This window comes from Notothenia coriiceps, unplaced genomic scaffold, assembly GCF_000735185.1.
Source record: "Notothenia coriiceps isolate Sejong01 unplaced genomic scaffold, NC01 NC01_scaffold00017981, whole genome shotgun sequence".
Lineage (NCBI taxonomy): Eukaryota > Metazoa > Chordata > Actinopteri > Perciformes > Nototheniidae > Notothenia > Notothenia coriiceps.
In genome coordinates, this window is record NW_011350682.1 from 51,470 (window position 1) to 62,275 (window position 10,806).

The 10,806-nt window shown below is 40.4% G+C and overlaps 1 protein-coding gene across 8 annotated transcripts in view; it reads right to left on the reverse strand.

Moving 5' to 3' along the window:
- The window catches only part of LOC104950734 (rho guanine nucleotide exchange factor 9), a 57,430-nt gene that overhangs the window by 26,580 nt on the left and 20,044 nt on the right, over positions 1-10,806 (reverse strand). For 2 of the 8 annotated variants that reach the window (XM_010777295.1, XM_010777294.1), the window contains exon 1: positions 1,746-1,818. The exons of 3 other annotated variants lie outside the window; for them this stretch is intronic. In XM_010777295.1, coding sequence (XP_010775597.1) covers positions 1,746-1,754 — 9 coding nt within the window. In that variant the 5' untranslated portion in view covers positions 1,755-1,818. Of the gene's footprint in view, positions 1-86; positions 263-1,745; positions 3,212-10,806 lie in introns of those variants that run through there. 3 more of the 8 variants (XM_010777293.1, XM_010777291.1, XM_010777292.1) reach the window with 3 other exon arrangements.

Below are 10,806 nucleotides of genomic sequence, written 5' to 3' on the forward strand. Positions count from 1 at the left end.
CGCACACACACACACACACACACACACACACACACACACACACACACACACACACACACACACACACACACACACACACACCTTACCATGTTTGTGGCAAACTGTTCAGAGAGTGTATGCATGGAGAAGTCCGGCTCATACAATCATGATAATTAAATCTCTTTTGAGAAGCGGTCGAGGGGATGGGTCCTCCGCGAGAGCTGAGCGATGTCGAGCAGCAAGGTGCCGTACTCCAGAAAAGAGGCTCCTCTTTCCGACGCACTGAGTGAGTCTCGCGCTCCGTCCTCCCTGTGTCTGCCAACCCTGTTATGTAATACACTTATACCCCGAGTCTAGGAGCCAATCAAAGACGCTCTGCCTAAAACCGGTGAGAAATACACTCGCATCCTCATACACGTTGTTGTCTCGCTCTGCACACACCATGCGCACATTGACACTTCTGCCTGCAAAGCATTTAATGGTCCTCTATTAGGAGGCACCTGCCCTGGAGGGGATTACAAATGTGTGAACGCTCGGGACGTATGCACCACTCAGATGCAAAGAGAAGCTACAGATTAAACCCACCCAGGCTCATACACACATATACAACTTAATATATGAACACACATATGCACTATGTAATCAACGCAGGCCATCTGAGCCATAACCACTGCAGTGTAGAATACTCAAATGCTATGATATAGTAATGTGGAGGTCCTGGATTGAACAGAAGTAATTAAAAACACACATCCACATGCCTAACCATGTGATTAAAGTATTTATTTGTATACATGACTGCAAATCATTTCTTTCCTTCACCTAAAGTACAACATTTGCCACTCAACTAGACACACATGGCACTTAGCCTCGAGTGTGTGAGTGTGAGAGCACATACGGTGTCTTTAAATCCCAGCCAGCCAGCCTACCATCCCTATTTATAGGACCGTCATGGACAGGCTTTTAGCATATCTATTTCTGACATTCATTCAACATTCATGACACCTGGCTTCAATCCTTTATTATGTTATGGCACAAGAAGAAAAGAGGAAATGTGTTTGTTTTTTTCATTTCCATCTGACATGTATTTTCACTTTCTTATATAAGAAATATGCAGGTGTAATAAAGTGCAGGCTTCAGGTGCCACGTTGAAAGTAAGTGAAAAAGTGAATATAGTGGGCTCTGAAATGGGAGCTGAGTTTAGCTGCATCTAAAATGGGGGAAACCTGGAGTGATGGAGGCCCTCCTTTATTAGGCCTAGCCCTGGCTGCTATTGGTTACTGCTCAGCTGAGATTACAATGATCCTCTGGAGTCTAGCATCAGCAGCAGCCTCTCACTTGCACCGCTATTTGCTACAAATATCACATTTCCTTCAGAGGAAGAAGTCACTGCTCAGCTATAAACTGCCATATTGTGGATGTGGTGAATCACAAAAGCAAAACAAGTCCTGACGCAGCAGTAGGCTGGGATTACAAAATACACCACAGATTCATTTTTTCATCTCAAATGATTATAGAATAACGTTAATCCATGCGCATTGTCCACAAAATACAACATGGAGGAAAGAGGGGTATCGACGTAGAGGAGGGGGGGGGGGGGACATGTTTATATGCGAGGGGATATGCATTTCCAGTCACCACAGAGAAGGATCTGTATCCGCACATCTACGAACACCACCAGACAACACTAGCTATCATAAACGGTGAGAGGACACAAGACATAACGAAGGATTGGGTAAGGGGGGTAACAGAAATACATTATGTTGTACCAACGTCATTCATTTCAACGCGTAGCCGTGATGGAGCGCCGGGTGTCCCCGCTCTCGACCAAAGCGCACCGCCTTTCTCTCCTCTCCTGTGTGAAAGTGTGGTGCGCTGCGAACCGGGCCCCAAGCGCAGATCCATTAACGAGTACCGAGGATGAACATCAACAGCACGTTCACAAGCACCAGAACCGCGATCACAGTAAACACCGCGCAAGTCTGGACATCCAAGGCCATGGCGCAGCGCTGCAGGCCGATGCTGAGATGCGGTCTCAGGTTTCTGGCGGAATTCAGCTCTCCACGGCGTCTAGACACGTAGCCTCAAAGCCACGGAGAAATCCACCATTACAGTGAGGCGAGAAATGAGAAAGAAAGATGCCCCTACGCCTCCTCACAACACGCGATGTAATTCATAAAGGCACGGGAAGAGATGCATCATTCCTCACCATCATCATCGTCATCAGTCTGCACCGCGATTTCTCCCCGCTAGTCAACACCTGCCGGTGCTTCGCCTCTTCCCCTTAAACCGAGAGACTCAGGCCAATGGGTTCTCAAAGCAAACAAGAGAGAGGCTGTGCGCAGGCTGATCGCAGCTGCCGAGCTGCCTTCCGGTGAGTGGGGACCAGCAGAGAGACGGGCTGTGCGGCTGAGAGGCGGTCCTGTATTAATACTGAGGCTGCCGGCTTCAGCCATCACCTACAGTCGGGGGAGGGGCACAGCCAGCCCCTCACTCACTCTCCCCACATCGACCACTGAGGCCAGAATCATAACCTCATCCATCTCCCACCGTCTAAAAATATCCCCGTGCCGTGGTGATTTATCATTTATCATTATCGGGCTGTGATGAGGGAGAATAAATGTCACAATAATGGATGAACGTTTCCTAAAGTGATCACCGTGTTATAATTTTATTGGCGTAATGTCAGCCTTTTCTGCCAATTTGTCTGTGGACACGCATCAATCAGATACAGTGTGCCCAGTTGATCTGATAATCAGCCACGTTCACACCCTGTGGTGACACAGGAAGCAGGCACTCTGATGTGCCATCTATGGGAACTAAAGAAATCTGTGCATGATCAAAAACGTATTTTATAAAATGCACATTAAAAGTCGAGCAAATTCAGAAAATGTTATCCTTTGGGGGAGAAAAGAGACATTTGAGATAGCATACTTATGTCTATTTAGTTTTAATGTATGTGACTTTTAAATTGTATTTTAATGTATTCATTATTGTTATTATCGATGTAATTATCATTACTTACTAAACATTTATTGATAATTATTGTTTGCTTTCTAAGGTGGGGGTATTGAGCACTGTGTTTTTGTGTGGTTTTTTTCCATGTTTTAAATCAATAAAAAAGGGGAAGATCATCCTAGTCCACAGTTTCAGAGCTTTATGCTGATGAAGCTCGGGGAGTGACATCATCATTTCATAGCTGCACTTATGGTAATACTGGTTGTTTTTTTAACCCTTGATAATGCATGGCCATCCATAATAATCCTACCATCCATTTGTTTTTCTTTATTAAACACGTAAACGGAAGAGCGTTTGAGAGGCCTTTTTGCTTTTTGCTTTTTACCTTACTAAATGATCAAATGGTCATTGGAGCGAGGGGCGGGGCAAAACTCACGGGAGTGATTTCAAAACAAAGCACTCGTTTGCTAAAATCACACTTTGAATCACTACAGTATCCTGCTGAAGGACCGGTGATTATTATAAACAAGGGGAATTTAACGATCACAACGAAAACGGCCAAGACACTTATTGAGCCCAGAAAATTGATGTTATTAAGGGCTGTAAATATAATAAGCTTGATGTCTAAAATGGATAACATTGTTAGGAGATTTAAACAATACAGCGATTCTGCGTTTTTTTTTCAAATCAGCTGCTCTTCATTCCTGCTATATTTGACGACTGATACAAATATTTGTTACCACAAGTTCTTAAGGAAACTGACACTGTTGGACTCGGTTCTAGTTTGACTTCTACCAGAAATAAAATGAAGTACTTTTACTATGTGTACTTTGTGAGTAATCCTCTGTCAGAGTCCCCTCAGTACATAATGCATGTTTTCTGCTATCTTTGATGAATGATACAAATACAATGTTACCATTAGTTGTTAATGAAAGTGATCCTGTTTGACTTTGTATTAGTTAGCCTACTACTAACAATACATTGAAGTACTTTTACTGTGTATTTTTCCAGTAATCCTCTGTGAATGTCCCCTGCTGAGAACAAGAATGCATGTTTTTCTTTTAATAAGCGTTGAAACACCTTTCTTCCTGAGACTGATATTGTTGAACAGAGTATTTTAAGAGGATGGTAGACTTGATATCAGCAATACTTCCAGTCAGTACTCCGGCAGCAGCATTTTACACCTTGGAAAGTCTTTAGAGTCTGGCCTGGATAGCTGGTCACAACTATCCTTCAGCAAAGTGACACACTCTGTCACTCTGGTTGCCCTCTTATGAAGCTGTTGTCTTTCAATATACGATTATTTCTCTGCCGCTAGTTCGTACCTCGCAGATTCTTCAGCCTCATCCTTCCATCAGTCCCAGTCAACGCCTCCAGCACACTTCCAGTGTCTGACTCCATATGATATTGTCCTGATGCTGTATACAAGGGTGATGCCCCATGATCATAAAATGACCCCTCTAGAGTCTGAGTGCCAAGGACCTCATATTATCACCCATTATAACAATTTTCTTTCCTTTTTTCTCTTCTCTTAACTGAATAGTCCTGTCTTTAAGTATAATACAATGTAAAGTCCTTTTCCTGCACCATTTTAAGGCTTCAAAAACAGGCATTTTTACTGTATGTGTTAGGAGAAAGAACACAATCAATGGCCCAGAATTGTACTTTATAAACTATGAATCTTGTGGTGCTTGAAGAAATACACACTGGCTAAACCGGCCAGGTTATATGCCTTTTTTGGAGCCCTTTTTTGCAATATTTATTAAAATGTCACTCGTTATTTAAACAAACCACTATCTGAGGATAATACAAGCAACCATAAAACACCCTTTACTAGAGAGCCATTGAAGCCCATGAAGAATTTATCCTTCCACAAATCTTTTCAACTGCTGTAAGTTAAGGCACTGTCTGTGCAGAAAAAATATCCTTCATTTGCAGTATTTTTTTTTAAAAAGTGCTCAGAAAGACTGCATCAATTATATTATATATATACAGTGGGGCAAAAAAGTATTTTATATATATATATATATGTAATATCAATATTTGTATTAACTAACCAAAGTCAATTTAAATAGCGGGCACAAATTAGTTAATACAAATATTGATATTACATATATATATATATATAAAATACTTTTTTGCCCCACTGTATATANGCAGGGTAGCTTGTGAATTTACTCCAAGTGGAACTAAAGTCTGATTTAACACTTGATTATATTTCACATCATTCATCCAGATCTGTGAAGTAACTAAAGGTATTAAATACATGTGGTGGAGTAAAAGTACACCATTTACCTCTGAACTGTAGTGGGGTGGAAGTAGCAACACACTGAAATACTCAAGTAAAGTACACGTCTGTCAAATGTTACCTAGTACGGTCAGTGTATGTTTTGGTCATTGGATTTTCTTTTCACAAATGGATATTCAAAAACAAAAAACGACTGGATATTTGATTTTCGTTTTCAAATTGAAAAACCAAAATTGAAATACAAGGCGTTTTTCTTTATCATGGTCAAAAATGGATTTACTAAACTTAAAAAACAGGATGATTTTCATTTTCTACTTCTCAAAACAAAAAATAAAATCACTAGAAAACAGAAACAAAAAACCCCCCGTTTTTTCATATTCTGCTACCGGAAGTTGTCTTTCAAAATAAGAGCGCAGATGAGGACGGTCAATCCGTGTATCTACGGTCCATTTGTTTTCACAACGAAAACAGCCAAGAAACATATTGAGCCCAGAACATGAATGTTATTAAGGGCTGTAAATATAATAGGCCTATGTCTAAAATGGACAACATTGTTTGGAGATTTCAACAGCGATTCTGCACTGCGGTCAGCTCAGCCGTCTCTCGAGTTTGTTATTATTTTTTCTGCCAATAGTTCTTCGTGACCTCGATCCTGTTGGACTCAGTAAGCTAGTAGTGAAACTACTCCCACAACAAGTACTATGAAGTGACGTAATTTTCGGACTATAAGGCGCACCTGAATATAAGCCGCAGCAGCGGCATACCACTCTCGGTTCCACTTTTACTTTTGCGCGCTACCTGTCTCACTCTTTTCCGGCCTCCAGCTTTTCCTGCTGGAACCCGCCGCTTAAAGGTCGGGGTCCGCGGACCGGCCATAGAGCCCATAGAGTTAAAGGTGGTGGCCGTTAGCTGAAAAAAAAAGAAAAATCCATAGATTAGCCGCACTGTTATATAAGCCGCAGCGTCGAAAAATGGGGGAAAAGTCGCGGCTTATAGTCCGAAAATTACGGTACTTACTGTGTACTTTTTGAGTAATCTTCTGTCAATGTCCCCTCCTGAGTACAATAATGCATGTTTCTCTACTATTTTGAATCAGCGTTAAAACACCTTTCTTCATGAGACTGATATTGTTGGACAGAGTATTTTAAGAGGATATGGTAGACATGATATCAGCAATACTTCCAGTCAGTAGTCCGGCAGTAGGAGTTTTACCCCTTGGAAAGTCTTGCCCGCTATTTATATTGACTTTGATTGAAGTTAATAACAATATTGATATTATATAGATATAATAGCGGGCAAGACTTTCCAAGGGGTAAAACTCCTACTGCCGGACTACTNACCGGGCAAAAAGTGGGGGGAAACTATTCTGCACCCCGTGCAACTGTGTGTTGGAGCATAAGAGAAAATCGACGGTGGCGACCCACTTTGATTCATTCAAACATTCGAAAATGCTTTCTGCTGCTGCGGACAAGAAAGCCATTCAACTCCCGTTCACCGAGGGATCAACCTCCAAAACCCTTTCGAGGGCTACAAGAAACGAAGTGAGTAGCCTACAAGATTGAAGCTGGTCAGATAACGAACGAGTAAATGAAAACAGAATGAGGCGGAGAAGTGTGTGTGTGTGTGTGTGTGTGTGTGTGGGGGGGTGGTGTGTGTGTGAGATTAAAATAGCCCAATTGCTTTTACAATAAATAAACATTGAATGTGTTTAATTGAATAGTAAAGGGGTTTAACGTTAGTGGCAGGTTGTGTGTGAGAGAGAATAAATGAGACAGCCCAATATTTAAAAAAATTGTTATTCTTTTCCCCCGCATATTTAGCATATTTCGCAACTTTCCGCATATTTCCTAACTTCCCGCAATTTCACCGCATAAAATCACATAAAACCCCGCATGTTTAATCGCATAATCAAGGATTTTAGCCCGCATAATCAAGGAATTTAGCCCGCATAATCAAGGATTTTTGCCCGCGTTTTTCTGGAGGGTCTAACAGTTCCCTAGATAAATGCCTAAATCTTTTTGTAAAGAATTCCAAAGTTTAAAGCCAAATGCTTTTCTTTCGCTTCCTTGTTAATCCATTTCATGTATTCACATATTTATTTTTATTTGTAGAGTTTGTGTGTATATTTGAAGATCTGTTTCATGTTTACAAAATATTTTTGCATTTCTGGAAGGTGTTTTGTATTAACAGAATACACATTTACACATGGATTGTCTATCTGTTCAAACAAATAATATTGAGACAAATGTACCTCCATGGTGCGAGAGACCGACAGAGACGTATCTGTACAAAATCTGATTGGAATCAGCTCATTCCAGAATCATTTCACTTTCCAGTGTAGTTTTGATCTGACAAGAAAAGAAAGTCACATTTCATGATTTTTTCATTCATTTATGCTAGGAGTAGGCAAACTACTTGAATACAAGCTACTGCCCCATGCTTTACTTATCATCCAAGGATAATGGTTTTATTATCAAGGCTGAGTTTACCTGGAGAAGCAGGCCGTTTCCAGAACCCCTGTGTAGCTGTCTATATTCTATAGTGCATAGATACATAGATAATACGCTTGCTGTCTAAATAATACAAATGTTATATGCTGAGTCAAACAGATCTACACAGCATTCAGAACATATTGCCTTTTCATAAAACAGAGTGCTGGGATGGAGAAGAGACCCTGGAGGGGTTTCTAGGTACTTTGCTGTTCAGAGGAAAAAGCAAATTGAGCTTTTCATTCCAACTTTGGCACAGTCTCTATCAAAATGGGGCTTAAAAGAGGCTGTGTGGAGGTTGGGCTTCTCAGTGTGCTTTTCACGTTTTTCCAGGCACATCCAAAATAAAAGTCCCACGGTGCTTTTGTTGCTGATGGTTGCACAACTTCAGCAGGACTACCCTGTGTGTTTTCATGAGCCTGCACAGCTGAAGGACTTGTGTTAGCCTTGGATGGCACAGACAAATCACAAATCACATTCTTTCATGGCTGTGGACAAAAGGTCCAGCCACATGAAACCAAAACAAATCTTTTATGAAGTGCTACTGCATTTTAACTTGTTCAGCAGCTCAAATAAGGCAAAGGCGCTGTAGGACCTGTCACATAATGAAAGTGCATTTTACCCTATATTACCTATAGCCTTATGTTATTGATATTTGCCTGGTATTTGACATCATTGCCTGTTTTAGTGAGTGTTCAATGTCAAATTAAGATAATTAATTTATCTGATCCTTCATTATGCCACTCACATTTGTCTGAAGAAGTCTAGTAAGGATGTCCCTTGTCCTGCATTATGAAAGGTTAAGTCATCAATCATTTTGCTAATATTTGTTATTGTGCGAGCATATTTGGGCAGGACTGATACAGACATGTTCTCTATCTTCCTCCCAGGACTTCACTGAGTAGTTGGCTGATTTTGAGGCTTATGGAAAGTTCTGGTCTCACACACTAACAGGTGTAGGGTTGGACTACATTCTATTGTACAGGTGGAGCTAAAAACATACAGAAAATCCATCATCACAGTGGACATCACTCTGACAGATAAGTAATGTATGGTCTTTAAAAATATATATATTTACATGTATGATGATCACTCAGCAGAGGAGCTGCCCTTTAGCTCACACACAAGCTGTCTGTTGTGTTATCGGAGGCACATTCAAAAGAAGATGGATGTCTGAAATTAGGTGGCAATCCTCTTTAGCATTCTTCTTGTATGATATAACGTTAGTGTTGATGTCTGTATTAGGATTTTAAGGGAATAAGGACTGATTAGTAAAGGGGCATATTTTTGATCCAAACAGTCGTGTCCAAATGTTAGAAAAATATCACTCGACAGCGGCTTGGGAATCAATAATCAAGTTTCAATTTATTCTTGCAAGAAGGAGCAGAGTTAGAATGCTGCTCAATGGATAAGAAAATCACATCATGCTTATATAGTCCCATAAAATAGTCGTACATCGGTTTAGCGCCAGATGGGATTAGACAGCAGTCGGACCTGAGCATGCAGGTTTTCTCTTTGCGATAGTCGGATGTTACTCTTTGTAACAAAAAAATAAAAAGTGTTAATGTCTTCTTTTCTGTGGGTAAAGAAATGTATGAAGTCTTGGCTCCTCCAGTCTCAACAGGAGGCAGCTGCAAGGTCATAAATGGTTCCAACAGTGTAAGATAACAGTGGCACACACCAGTTAAGCCCCATGCCCCCAGTACCGGGGGCAAAATGCAACATCTTGCAAGAAACAGCGTCTGAGGGCTTCTTATCATTTAACAAACTATGAATGTGTCATACCCACTTAACGGGAAGAAACACAGCTACCAGATAATATTAACAATTTTTAGCTAAACGAAACACAAGGGTAATATCAAGCCTCTGAATTAGCCCTGAGCGAAAAAATGCTAACGCATTTAGCACAGAACTCATGGTAGAAATATTGTATTACTTATCGGATCTGCAGAGACAAAATATCATATGAAAGCTGAGATTCCACAGAACAAAACTCACCGCAGCTAAAGCAAATCCAGACAACACACAACTTAGCTTTACGGAGCCAAAACGGCAAAAACGTCTTACCTTTGCTGTTTTGTCATCAAAAGTTGTGTTAAATTGCATCAAAACGATTAAAACGCTGCTGAAGGTTAATCCAATGTGTCTGTGTCACTTTGAAATGATTACTGATAGTCCATCATAAGATTTATGTCAAAAACGGAGATTTCATATCAAGCTGCTATTGAGCTACAACCAAGCTTCCGGCTTTGGGCATTCTTGCTGCTCGTCACTCATTCACCAATGGGTAATGTTTAGATGGATTTTTAGGAACTTCCCCTCGATTCTATTGGCTCTAATAAAGATTTTACTCTCTTTTCAAAATCCATTGTCTTAAAATGTTACATTCAAATACCTTAAATAAAGTTCTGAACTTAAAATATACAAATATTTGTAGAATTACAGTACAACTAATGAATACAGCATTTCATATTTAAACATCATACTTATAAACAGTAAAAACAAAAAGTACGTTTATTTTTTTAAGATTACTTTGAATCATTCTCAACTGAAAATAACAAAAAAAATTACAAAATGGCGACATATGTTCACATTGTCAGTTTGAAGGAGCAGTGTGCAGGATTTAGTACGTCTAACAATGGGGATGTAGGTTTTCTCTGTCCATTCTGCGCTACTGTAGACGTGGCAGTCAATCAATCAATCAATCAATGTTTATTTATATAGCCCAATATCAAAAATGTTACATTTGTCTCAGTGGACTTCACAGTTTGTACAGAATATCAGTATGACAATACGACACCCTCTGTCCTTAGACCCTCACATCGTACAAGGAAAAACTTCCGGCGAAAACCCCACAGTTTAAAGGGAAAAATGGGAGAAACCTCTGGGAAAGCAACAGAGGAGGGATCCCTCTCGCAGGACGGACAGACGTGCAATAGATGCCGTGTGTAAATTGAAAAGATAATACATTTGCAACATAGGAAGTCCAAATGTTTGGAAATGCATAATATAATATATAATATTCCTATATAATAGGAAGATGAGTCCAAGAGGATATCCATCCAGGACTTATGATCCAGGACCACAGCCACGACTCGCGATCCAGGACTCGCGATCCATGACACAGGACCGCAG